The sequence below is a fragment of the Mus pahari genome, chromosome 15, assembly GCF_900095145.1.
Source record: "Mus pahari chromosome 15, PAHARI_EIJ_v1.1, whole genome shotgun sequence".
NCBI lineage: Eukaryota > Metazoa > Chordata > Mammalia > Rodentia > Muridae > Mus > Mus pahari.
In genome coordinates this window covers 53,069,011-53,082,947 of record NC_034604.1, presented here as the reverse complement: position 1 = coordinate 53,082,947, position 13,937 = coordinate 53,069,011, and the positions used below count along the sequence as shown (strand labels likewise).

The 13,937-nt window shown below is 43.6% G+C and overlaps 1 protein-coding gene across 1 annotated transcript in view; it reads right to left on the bottom strand.

Annotated features, from left to right (window-relative positions):
- The window catches only part of Chsy3 (chondroitin sulfate synthase 3), a 233,741-nt gene extending 220,550 nt beyond the window's left edge, over positions 1-13,191 (bottom strand). The window contains exons 1-2 of the mRNA XM_021214536.1: positions 12,048-13,191; positions 8,915-9,198 (exon numbers count right to left, since the gene is read on the bottom strand). Coding sequence (XP_021070195.1) covers positions 8,915-9,198; positions 12,048-12,855 — 1,092 coding nt within the window. The 5' untranslated portion in view covers positions 12,856-13,191. The remainder of the gene's footprint in view (positions 1-8,914; positions 9,199-12,047) is intronic.
- Positions 13,192-13,937: the final 746 nt, after the last annotated feature.

Here is a 13,937-nt window from a genome sequence, read left to right as displayed (position 1 = left end):
CCCAGAACAAACGTGAATGTATGCCATGCATATACTCTAATGGGTACTGTGATGCTAACACCACATCCACTGTAGTCACTTAGAAAATACACTATGGCCACCTTACTCACCTAGGCTATTTCAAACAATAGGCATCCCTTGTGAGAGATTCTGAACCAGCAGTTGGTTCCACTATCACAACTATTTTCAAAGTCCCTCAGAGAATACCATTGTGTAGTCAAAATCAATAACCACTACATTGAGGTCGGAGAGATAGCTCATCAATTAGGATTGCATACTGCTCTAACAAAAGACTCAAATCTGGCTCCTATCATTCACATCAGATGATTTTTATAAATCACCTGCAACTCTAGCTCCAGGGGATCTGATGTTCGCTTCTGGCATCTACAGGCATCTACACTCATGCAAACACACTTGCACACAGATGAATACAAAAATCAATCAATCAATCAAGACTTTCCCTACTATAGCAGAATAGACCTTTCAAAGACCCATTATAACTAAACTTTCCAGTTGACATTACCCTCTTCCTATGGGACATAAGGCATATGAACACTGCCATTTTGGATGTTAGCAAATGGATATCTAACATGAACACATGGCTGGTGTGCCAAGCAAGATTCTAAAGACCATCAATATATTGACGTTTTATATTCCCCACAATGACTCTGTAAAGTTGGCACTGTTTTATGGCATTTTGCTTCTTAAAAAAACAGAGAACAATACTAGCTACTACTCTGAAATGCTTCTGTACACATTAAGCCATTTAGTCTTCCCTGAAGTGCCCTTTAAGTAAAAAAAAAAAAAAAATTATTGCAGTATCATTCAGTAGATGAGGAAATGAAAGCCAAAGAACCAAGAGTCACAATAACTTGTCCACAGTAACACAACCCGTGAATGGCAAACTAGGGATTGGAGCAGGGATAAGTTCTGATCAATGAGTAATGTACAATTGGTAGTTGCCAACAGAAATGAAGGACACTGATAGAGAATGAAGTTATTAAATGTGTCTATCAATATCTTTGGCAAGCTAAGAAATGCCGTTGCTAATAAAATTGAGTAAGAGTGATACCATCTGTATTATGACACAGATTATCACAGTTGGTTTCAACTGGAGATTCCATGGTGCAGAATGAAAATAATATTGAGAGATATATCTGAGGTGGGAGCCCAATTCTGTCAGACATGAAGGCAAGAAGTGAGCTAGAAGCCAGAGTCCTCCTCCTCATCCATGCCATAAGATGAGAAAGGTAGACTCATGACACACTGTCTGTAAAGGGGGATCCGCGGGCAAGGGAAAGCAGCTGGCTATACAAGTAGACCACTTTAAATGTGCTTTAACAAATGCACTTCTCAGGAGGCCTACTCAGGTACATTAAATACCTTCATTTCATTAAGTATTGGTCTTGGTATTACCTCATTAAATCCTCTTATATTTTGATTTGTGATTGCAAAATTTACCTTAAAATTAAATTGGTATTCATTAAAAGAGACATTTCTAAACATCAGGTCACAGTTATGTAATGGTGACTTAATCTTAGGCCCAGTTGTTTGGAATTCCACTCAACCTTGTCATCTAAGCTCCTCAGATAGGATGGCCATCCTCTTCTAGAGGTGGCCAAGTGTGACTTCTACAGGGGTCCCTTACCGTCCTTTGATTAGCTGAATCACACATACAGATTCTCAACCAATGCCACAACACTGGGACATTGAGTTTTTAACATTTCAGTCTATCTGTCTGTCAGTCTAATAGGAAGGATTTAAGACAGTTCTACTTAGCCACAGAGGAGCCTCCGAAGAACATTTTTCATTTCAAAATAAAACCCAGAAATACACCAAACACCTTTGCACTTGATGACAACTGTTGTCTCTAAAGGGAATTCCTTTCACAGGATCACCCCTCAACCCTCCATCCCCGGTGTCTCTTGAGGGAAGTTATATGAAACATCCAAGTGAATCCACTACCTTCTATTAGCTGCGGTGCTGAGAGTGATCTGGTGCTCCATCCACACTCCTTTCCCTCGCCTGCTTCCTTTTATTAGGTCCTAATACTCTGAATTATTATTTAATGCTCAGAAAATAAGAGCCAATATGTATTTTTATAGTTGTTGTCCTGAAGTGTCATTTTCTTTGATTATTTTGAACTTTAATAGTTCTTTTTCTTTGTATGCATATTCAGGCCATCTCTTACAGATATAGTTATTATAAGTAAATAACTTCCCAATAAAAGAATAATAAAACAAAAAGAGATAGTAAAAAAAAATCTTCAGATTCTATTGAACACAAAGAATGAAGAACGCCGCTGTCAAAATTAGAATCAGTAAATAAAGACTTGAGAATCTCAAAACAATTAAGAAATCAATTTCATTGTCTATTAGGCTCAAGACAGTGCCTGTTGGGTTTTAAAGAATAAATCATGTTTATTCAGTTAATTCATAAACTTGTAGCACACTTACTGAACTGCTAATGTCCAATACAGAACATTAAACACACATGAGGACTGACACTGGGCTTGGATAAGGGTGTTTCTTAGGAGATTAAATAAGATCCACACTGGTCCTGTGAGGCCCAGCAGCTCTTCAGTTCCTACCTTCCTTGATTGGTTTTGGTATTTGGCAACATCAAAAGCACATGCAGTGCTCTCTGCTCTTGTATCAGTTAAACTCCTTGAACAAAGTGCCCCATTAAAAACTACCATTCTACAAAAGAAACACAACATAACACAAACTACACTTCGACGTCTAGTGCATCGCCTTGTATTTTGAATATTTGCTAAGCAGAAGAACAGCTGAACTAATGTTTCTCAGGGGAATACACTATTTCAGACGACACGACAATGAAAGTCAAACCAGAAACTGACTTGATTTGTTTTTCAAGAAACTGGAATATTTGTGACTTATTAGGGAAGAAAACCATTTAAACCTGACAGGGGTGTCATGCTATCATTCAGTTTGTTTCCAGTTGTCTGGAGGCATCTCTCAAACTTAATAGCATCTTCAACTGTTGGAAAGCATTTATTTAGAATACATTAATTGTCTCAGGTCAGGTGATAAGGGACCACTTAGCAGTGGAAACGCCCGAAGCTTACAGAACACCGACATCTGTACTGTGTTTTCCATAACTTCAGGAGGTGATTTTATTTTTGTACAGTGAAGAAAACAGTTCGGCAGCAAGAGAGACTCACAAAGACAGTTCAGGATGGTTTCATCTGACAAATAGGGCAGGGTGGAAAGAGCGGATGTGAAAAGCTTGCTGATATTAGGAAAGTCCCAAAACCAACCAACCAACAAACAAACAACAAAAATTTCTGAAAAATTGGTTTTTATATAAAAAAAGTAATCCTTCTCTTAGACTTTACTGCATATATTAATTAATTCTAGGGAACAACAAACATTCTGATAACAGAGGTTAGGGCTGGGAGGGATGGTTCCATGGCTAAGGTGCTTGTTGTACTACCATGAGGTTCTGAGGGCAGGTCCCTAGACCCCCAACAAAAGTCACACGAGGTAGCATGTTCTGTAACCCAGTGCTCAGGACTGGGATACAGAGTTGCCTGAAAGGTGAACTCTGGTTCAGTTCAAGATCCTACTTCAAACACATGTGGTGGCAAACATCTCAGAGAGACGCCCAACATCAGCCTCTGGACTCCACACAGGAACACACAAATGAGGCCACTGGCACACACGCGGGCATATACCAGAGAAGAGAGAGAGAAGGGGGAAAGAAGACAAAGATGGCAATGAAGTAAAAGAGGAGATGGAGGAGTGATAATAATAGTTCTCAAAGACCAAAAAGTCGCTAAGAAGTATCTTAAAAGAAGGTGGCAGCCTGGAGGGAATGGCTGAAAGACTTTAAACCTAAAAGATGCTATGAAGACCTTAATATAATCCAAAGCCACAGCTCTTTGGTGTTACTTAAAAGCCCAAGAAAAACTCAAGAAACATATCCCTTTGAAAATAATAAATTCACTACAGTGTTCATAGCCATTAATAGGCCAAAAGGGAACGCTAGACTTCTCACATTAAGTTAGCCATGAAAAGAGTCAAATAAAATTCTGTTCATTCATGGGAAATGGTTCTGTAAAGCCACAGAAAACTATTCTTAACCAATGTAAAACAGACTTCTGAAATAGCATCTAGTTGAATTATGTATCTTCCCATTTCTTTTAGTACAAAAATCAAAATGAGGAAATCTAACAGACGTCAATTGATCTTTAATGATCAAAGGTAGAGCTCACAGGGGGAGAACCATTAATGAAGCTAAAATTATTTTAATTCTTAAATATAAGTGATAGTACTAAATAAAAAAATTCAGTACTGCTAATAAACTAAATATGACCATATAAATAAGCTAATTTACCATAAAAATAGAAGTATACATGATAAACAATTTTAAAGGGAATTTCAAAAAATTTTTAATTCTTTATACAGTGTGGCAATATTATGAATGCATCTCTTACATTCTCGGAGACTGGAACATTTTCTGGATCTCAGAGCCAGAATGAATAGCTACAGAATTAAGCTACTTAAGACTGCCAGCCTACTGGGTCCTCAAACTGTTTAACTTGCCTTTAAGAGACCAGCGTAAGAACCTACAATGCTTGCCTTCAGGTACCCATGTTAACAATTTTTACAACCTAAGGTAATGCACAGCTGTAATCTTGAATTATGCACTCTTCCATGCTCCTGGCTCAGATAATGTGTGTCCATCATTTTCCAAAAGCAGAAAATACAGAAGACGTGAATAACTTTCTAAAGATGTGACTAAGATATTGGTTGGTAAACAATGATGCTTCTCTTCTGGGTCAGTTAGGTTCATTTGGAGCCAGTGACTTAATCCCTTGTAAATCTCCTTTAAAGAGGTTTGTAAAGCAGTGGCTCTCAACCTGTGGGCACGACCCCTTCAGGGGTTAGAATGACCTTTTTGTAGGTTGCAAAGCTGATATCCTACATATCAAATATTTATATTACAATTCATCACAGTAGCAAAATTACAGTTATGAAGTAGCAACGAAAATCGTCTTGGTAGGGGGTTGTGAGGGACTGCATTAAAGGGTCACAGCATCTGGAAGGTTGAGAACTGCTGCTATAAAGAGTCCCATTCCTTCTTCCTGTAATGCTCTTCATGCTTCTCAATAAAGACAGAGTGAAGCCCTTTGTTACAGATGGACACACACACCAGACAAACACGGATGCAGACACAGATTCAACTTCAGACTCACACATCAGACACACAGAAGACAGAAGCACAGGAAACATGAAGTGGAGAATTCATGTCTTGACTTGCTCTTGATTAATCAACTCTAAGGGGGAATTCTTTTATTTCTTTCCTTAATGTGACATTCATAGGTGACTCGGGGTTAATCACAACTAAGTATAATCTTCACAACAAAGTATTTAAAATATAAATTTTATTCTTACTGCCAAAGTTCATGTTATGGAAAGAGACCTCATAAAATTTGTAGCCCAAGGATTGTTTCCCTCTTTATCAGCTAGGACAAGGCATATAAAATAAATTCCCATGGAAATCCTGGTGTCCAGTGAGATATGAAGAGAACTGAAAACTGCCTGCCTCTACTGAAGGAAACATAAAACAAGACTAAAAGTACAAAACTTTAAAACCTCCATTGCCAAGGCAATGTTGAGAGCCTCCTAAAATGAGAGAGATCCACAGCAGTCAAGTTAGGGTTTCACCAGACCTTAGCCAGCAGGAGGGGGTACAACAGAATCACCTTCTCGCAAGGCTGCAATCCATACACAGAACCTGGGTGTGTGTGTGTGAGTGCAGCAGCAACTTTCCGGGTTATTCAGTCTTAACAACTTGGAAATTGGATGCCTCAGTCCCAAGTAAGAATGTATCCATCAGTACTCTCCAATGGCATCTGGCACTTTGTGTACCTCGAAAGACAAGGGGTGGGGGAGTAGCTGGGATGAAGAGAAGAAGAGGTCACCTGGCAATCAGACTATCGGGATCTGATTGCCAGGCACTGAAGTTGCATGTTAGTGTCTCAAAATCTTGGGATACAGCAAGAGAAGGTTCCAGCTGCCTTAAGAGACGAGTTCCTAAAAACGAAGCAGATTGCCAGCTGGGGACCACTTGAGCTGTTTGGGTTCGAGGTAGTCACAAATAAATTGCTATAACATTTACATAAATATTTCTGTGTAAATGTAGATTTTTATTTTACTAAAGAGTTTTGCTGTGGGTTTTTTTTCTGTTTTTCAGGGGGGGGAGAGAGAGAGAGAGAGAGAGACAGAGACAGAGACAGAGACAGAGACAGAGACAGAGACAGAGACAGAGAGAAGAGCAAGCAAGAGAGTAGGGGGGAAGTTTGTGTGAATGAGGAGGGAGTGGAAAAGCCTAACTTCCTTTCCTATTGAGGCTAAGAAGACCTCAGGAAACAGAACAGAACTCTTGAAATGAATCTAGGAGTTGCTTGAGTCATTTTTCATCAAGTAGATATAGTCTAACCTGTTTAGGATTCTTGAACAATGCCAATGAAATAATCTATTCCACACATTCTCCTTTAATTTGGTTACATTATAATGCAATTTAGAAGCATTCTGGGTTTCACGGTCAGTTTACTCTCATTGGGTTCTTAGTATTTCTAAACTAAAACAATACAGTTTTCTCACTCTTGGTCAAAAAATCATTAAAGCATGTAACATGTAATTAAAGGTTGTAAGTTTTAGTCTGACAATTTTGTTAACGACAAATCAACATGACCAATGACTGCTAAGTGAGTAAAGTTTAAGAATCCATGTCATGCCGGGAGTGGTGGCACACGCATTTAATCCCAGCACTCAGGAGGCAGAGGCAGGCAGATTTCTGAGTTCAAGGCCAGCCTGGTCTACAGAGTGAGTTCCAGGACAGCCGGGGCTACACAGAGAAACCCTGTCTCGAAAAACCAAAAAAGAAAAGAATCCACGTCATACAGCTCCTGATTGAATACCCCTGGGCTTGATGCACAACACTAATGGAGACAATGTAACCACCATGTGTAGACAATGGGACACAAACTCAACCCTGTCTGTATGAGGGCCTTAAAGCTGCTCCGTGTTTCATTTACACTCTGCAATTCAGGAGACTTCATTTTTTTTTCCAATGCTAAAACCAAGTGTTGAAATGATCCATTTCCTACAGACTCTGACATCATTGACAGACAAGTGTCATTCCAAACTTAAAACATACTGCAAAGGTTACGGGGAATATCACCAATGTAAAGCCTACAAGAGAGCTGGCACATCACTTGAGAGCATTTTCTCGCCATGGAACATGAACAGAGAAAGCACAAGGTAAAGACTGGACATTTGTTGCAGAATCGATGAAAATGTGGGAGACAATAAAAGATTTTGGTGTTTTTGCTAGAACGTTCTATTTCACTGAAGGTACTAAATTATGGAAAACTCTGTATTTTCCCTGTTTTGCTTTCACTCATCCTTTCAAAATAGCTGTAGCATATCTTCATGTGGAATTAACTAAATGTATTTTATACATTAACTATTGGTTGTTTCCCAGATAATTTTATATTAGAGAGAATTCTTCATTGAGTTCAGTGAAGTTACCTTTAGTGTTAAAAGCTGTAATACTTTGCTGTTAATCTTCTAAATACTGTCATTTTGTTTTGCTTTTAGGATAGAGTCTGCCTGTATTGATCAAGCTAACCTCAAACTCACAGTCCTTCCTTTTCAGACTTGCAAGTGTTAGAATTACCAGCATGGATTACCAAAGCTATAGGACAGCTTTATAAAATAAAAATTGCTACTTTATTATTGAAAGCAATTACTTGTATAATCATCTTAATTTGCCTAATAGAGATCTCAAATACATAATTATCAGAAGGTTTCCCTGTGTGTAATAATTATTTAAAATACCTCAATGAATTGTATCACAAGACATTTTAAAAAACTAAATAGATATTATACCCCTGGAAGAAAAATAAAAGGAACCATGTAACATTGAGAGACAATTGTTTCACTTGAGACATATTTTCCTTAAATACATCCTCCCTGCTAAATTTATGAAACTTTTGGAGGTAAAGAAGTTAAAATGCACTCTGTGTCCACTGGGAAGGTAAAATAAAATTAAACTCCAAATAACTGCAAATCAAACTGCATTAAAATTGCAATGTATTATTTAAACATCAAATCAATTGTTTCTAAAATTATCTTTCAGGAAAACTATTTTAAAGAACAATTCATCTGATTCCAAAGCCAAATTCTAAAGGGGAAAAAATTCCACAAAACTAATATCCACAATGTCATAACAGTCCACAGCCCTCCATATTTAAATAATTCTGGCTTTTGATAAAGTGTCACAAAAACAGACATAAAGTATAGAAACCAAGTGAAAAGCACAGTCATGTGACACCCTCAGGCCTTTCCCCAGATTACCCACACGCTATCAAATAAAGCCGTAAAGTGTTGGAAATGAACCTATCATGAATGACATACTGCCGACCTCCCCCTAAGTGTCCAGTTCCCACTTGTAAATTCTCAAGGACCCCCACATGTTAACCTCATGAAAACAAAGAGCTTTTATCACATAAATAAAGAAGAAAATCAGGTCAATAATAAAAATTGTGTGGAAGAAACTACAGTTAGCTCTCTTGTCAGAGACAGCAAATGAATACACATGCATATAAACACCGTAAAAAAGAAGAAAAAGGAAAACAAAGAAGGGTGGGAGGATTATATCCGGTGGCAGAGATGTAACGGGAAGTTTGCTTAAAGTTAAGATTCAACAGCAAAACGTCAGCGAGGCTTTGGGTCTAATAAGAAAGATGCATCCCGAGATCACTTCCAAATCCGTAGAAAAGTCAGCTACTATGATTTTGAATACGTAGGACTGTTGTCCAGGATGCAAAGCGCCATGTGCCTGTTATACACGGATATCTCGTCCACACCTCAAGGCTTACCTCGTAAGACCAGACACACTGCGTCCCGCCGAAGCGGCGAACACACCTTCCTACTTCTACATCTTCGTGAGTGGTGTACATCTCTCGGAGGCATTCGCCGATATGCGGCACCATCCGCCTGAGAACCTCTCTGCTGAAGATCATGCCAGGTCCTCCCATGCAGAAGTTCTCCCCAGGCTCCAGCCCCAGCTTGCCAAGTTCTTCAGTATTGCCCAGGCCCGTCTGTCCCAGGTAGAGAGGCTTGCTGCTATTTAGGGATCTCAGAAACTCTTCTAACTTATCACCTAAAAAGAGAAAGCCGAGAGTCACCTCCTGCCCTCATTTCACAGGCAATTACCATGTTCAATGGAGTGAAAGAACTTCCGCCATTTCTCTTAACCTCCCCGTACACCTGGTACCATTGGGAAGAAGAAGAAACAATTCTCCTTTCTGTCATTTTTTTCCCCTTTTTTATCAATTATTTTATCTATTTACATTTCAAATGTTGCCCCCCACCTTTCCTGGTCCCAACACAAGGTTACAAATATTTCTTAAACCTTAACCCAATTTTAGCGAATCTGTCATCCAATTTCAGCAGAGGTGAGATGAAGATAAGGGGAATACGACTGTTTCTTAGCACATTTGAAGTAACAAAGACTTCCAGAAACACAACATAATATCAAATGCTGATACTTGGTGTTGGTCTGGCAATCTGCCTATAGTTTTCTTTGTATGTTTGTGTCTATGTCCTGATGTGTGGGGATGCAACATCTCTCACACACACACACACACACACACACACACACACACAAGCCAGAGTTCAACCTTAGGTCTTCTTCCTCTGGTTCCAAGCACTTTGGGTTTAAAGACGGTGTGTTTCTAACTGGCCTGGATATATTTTAGGAGAGAGTCTTTCTCACTTGCCTGGAGCTCATCAAGCAGACTAGATTAGCAGGCCAGAGAGCTCCAAAGAGTGTTCCACTGTTTCGATTATGCTTTTCTTTTTGACAAGATTTTGGGAGGTGCAAGTCTGGTCCTGATGCCTGCAAGCCAGGCAGTTTACCCATTTAGCTACCTCCATAGCTCCAATATCCAATGATTATTTTTTTATATAATAATCAACTTGGTCAGGTGTTTCTCATTATTTAAATTTCAGTCGTATACAAGTTACATTATTTAGGAGGAGATTTAAATGAAACCTCATCTTGAAATTGAACTTGGGAAGGCATTATTTTAGAGAAAAAAAAATCATGAACATTACAATCAAAATAATGAGAAAAACTGATTTATGTGTGGTAAGTTGATCAAAAGAAGGGATTTAAAATAAAATCCTGTCGCTAGAAGAGTTCAAGGCATTTGATACTCCATATAGCAAAACATGAGAATAAGTTGTCACCCTCTTCAGTGTTCTTAGCCTTGGCACTCTCAGTTTTGATGAACAGGGTGTGTGGCCACTGTCTCCATCCCGTGTTTCACCCTCCAGCTATCAACAAGAATTTTTTTAAAACTATACCTGGATTCTTAATAGAAATGCATTTTAATTTTAATAGAAACGGAATATGGCATTTCAAAGATTTGAGGGACAGTATACTCCAAATCATTAAAAACAAATGGCAGCAGTAGGCCCTAGCAGTGGACACTGCAAAATGCTACACTTTTGCCAGAAAATCTTTGTAATTGTGATGAGAAATAGAAGCTAATCATCCTAAAGTCTAGGTTCCACCAGGCAATGAGCAGAAGGCAATACTTGTGAAAAATATCAGTTTTCACCATAAATATCACATTTGAGGAATGCAATCGTAATAGACTTAGAGGCACTTAGCCATCAAAATCTCTCATTTCAAAAGGCACCACAGAAATCTGCTCCTCCCCCTTAAACAGCTCTGTTAACTGGACATCAACTCCTTGCCCCAAAGACCTTTGAATCTGCTTGCTCTTACATTATGTGAAGTGTTTTAACCTTGATCATGACAAAGTCATAGTCTACAAGTAGCCAGCACATGCCGAGACCGGGCTGCACTCCTTAGAATAAGAGGTAGAGAGCTCAGACAGCAGGGATTGCTCCTCCAGGACAAGCCTATTTCTTTCTTTACAATGGTTTTCCCATCTTCTCCACTATCTGAACCAAAAAGTTGACTCCTGTGCTCTAAGGAACTTTGAGCTATTGAGCTCTGAAATTCTCTGGCCAGAACTGCTGACACTCTGGATAAAAAAACAAAAAAACAAAACAACAACAAAAAAAAAAAACAAAAAAAACTGCCCCTTTCTTTGAACACTGACAAAGTTTCCTCATGCTGTGGCTATATGGTGTGTTCTGGGTAGTTCTAGAATCTGTTCAAACGCTGCAGCAACCAAGATCACCTGGAAAGGTTCGACTATTTGTGTGTATGATGCAGCTTGCGGGTACAAGGGTCTATATAAGTCCAATACACTGTCTACCCCTCTTCTTCACCTGACCTTTGGGGAGTCCCACCCATTGCTGGTGGATTTCATTAAAGTGTGGCAAAGAATGGGGAATAGGCTGGAAGGTACAGCACACTGGGCTAGTGGGTGTATTCAAGGTCTCAGTGTGGGGCAAGTTTCTAAAAGCCTCAGAATGTTCAAACAGGGGTCTGGGACAGTAAAAGATGGCTATCCTCAACTGCAGCCATCCTAAAACTGCTCTAGATTAAGCTGAAACAAAGGCACACGGTAGTAAAGCAACAACGTAAAATATCCAGCCCTGCTCTAGCCAGCATCTTGTATCTTGCTTGCTATCCTTTAGCCAGGACACGCCCCTCTGGACAGATCTGGGAAACTATCACCTTCCGCGAGCTTGGGGGAGGGGCAGGAATGGCTTTTGGGTTAGCTATGAGGTCCCTTTCTTCGTCTTCAGAGTAGAGACCTGAGGCAGATGGAATGAACAGCTGCAAGAGCGAGGAAAGTGAGTGAATAAAGCTGAGCAGGTATGAGGAGGGTACAGACTGCAGGCAAGGAGGTTCAGGCTAAGAATGATGGGCGGATGCGAGGGGTGTGGGTAGCTGGCCAGGGGCTGCAGAAGCCCAGAGCAGGTGCTGGCAGAGAAACAGTGGAGGAGGTGGGTAGGGGCTGGGGTTGACAACAGAGAAAGGAATCGGGAGGTGGGCAGGGGGGACAGCTAACACTGGGAGGTCACCTTTAATGTAGACATCGTCGTCGGCGCGCATGAACCACTCATACTTGTCCAGATAGTGGTCGTGCATGTACTTGATCATCATGAAGGACTTTTTCTGGGGAGGGTAGGAATCGTCGACCCCCGGCAGCGCGATGACAGGCAAAGGTGGCGGGGGCTGGCCGAGCGCAGCACTGGGAGATTGCTGACTAGAAAAGAACTCCACGCGGCCAGGGATGAAGCGCGCCCAGGTCCGCTGCGCGGCCAGCGCACGACTGCCCAGGTACTTCTGTGCGGTCATCACACCCACGTACAGGAAGTCCCCGGGTCCGGAGGTCGGGGCAGCGGCACCCCCGTCCCCGCTGCCATTGTGGCTGCTCCCTGGCCGGCCACCCTTCCGAGGGTCAGCCGCGCCCCCATCCTCCTCCTCCGGTTCCCCTTTGGCAGCCCGAGCGCCGGGAAGCGCCGTCGCACCTTCGGGCGTGTGTCCTCGCCTCCTCTGCGGCAACGGAGCCCGCTGCTGCCAGGAGCTGCTCCGAAAACTGGGACCTCCCGGCGCCGCCTCCGGCCGCTGAGGACCGGGGAGTTCGTGGCTGGCAGGGGGCGGCGACTGCTCTAGCCGCGGCCGGGACTGGGGCTGGGGGAGCAGCTGCTGCGCGTCCGCGCGGGGCCCGGTAGCCAAGCGGCCGTAGTAGGAGCAGAGACTGGAGCCGCGTCGCCTCTTCTCGCTCAGCTCGGCCACCCGGGGGGCGATGAGCCAGGACGCGGCGGTAAAGCCCAGGACCAACCCCAGCGCCACGCTCACCCACGGGCGGCGGGAGCGCACGGCCATCGTAGCGGCTCGGAACACGGAGGCAGAGTGGGCGGTTTGGGAGCTGTCGCGGGTCCCCTAGGCTGGCTGCCGCCCCAACTGGGTCTCCGCGCCCCTAGCCCGGGGCCGTGGAGCGCTGCCTGCGTGCCGACGCGGGCTGGCTCTCCGCACGCCCAGCTGCGCTGAGCTCCGGACGAGGTGGCAGCTGTGCTCCGCGCTGGGGCTCCCGCCGAGGGTCGGGAGTGAAACTTCGGCAGCGGCGGAGGCGGAGGCGGCGACGGCGGCGGCCGCGAGAGGAGCTGCAGGAGGAGGAGCGGCGGCGGCAACGCGTCCGCTTCTCGGTTGCCACCCTGTCACAGGCGCGCCTGATCCCTCCTCCTCCTGAAGCCTCCGCCCTCGCTCCCCGCCTCCCGCCCGCCCGCCCGCTGCTGGGCTCCGGACCGGCCCGAAGGAGGAGCCACCCTCGTCGTGGCCGCCAGGCGTGGGGAAGCGCGGGCCGCGGTATTTCCCCATCACCCGCTCTTGGACGCCCCCCAGCCTGCGCCTGGGTCGGCCATCCTCCTCTCCGGAAGGAAACGACGCCTGTGCAGCCACCTCCAGCTTTCAGCGCGGCTGTCTCCTGGTCTCCCCTCCTCTGGCTCCACTCTGGGTCCCGACCCGCCCCCACCCCCGCCCTCTAGACCCCGCTTCCCGGGCCCTGGCTAAGCTCCTCCCGGTGCCTCTGCCCTGCTGGGTTTTTCCAGGGAGCTCGGATCCCGAGCCCCCAGCAAGCTCCCACTGCTATGGGTGGGCTCCCCCCCCCCAGCCCCTAGCCCGGAGCGTCCTAGCCTGACCCTCTCCCACCGCTCCCCGCCCGGGGTCTCAGGAGCCACTTTAGCGGTTTTGGTTCTTAGTGGCTACACTTACTGTTGCCACTGTGCCGCGCCCTCTCTCTCCACTCACTGCCAGGAAACCAACGGTCAGCCCCAGCCTATCTGCCCCACCTGCATCTTTCTTACCTCCCTCCCCTGGTCAGAGCATCATCTACACTTGGTGTCTCCTAAGAAAAAATTGAGATTGAAAATATGCTCTTCGAAGGCTGGAGGAAAGGAAGGTGAATTGGG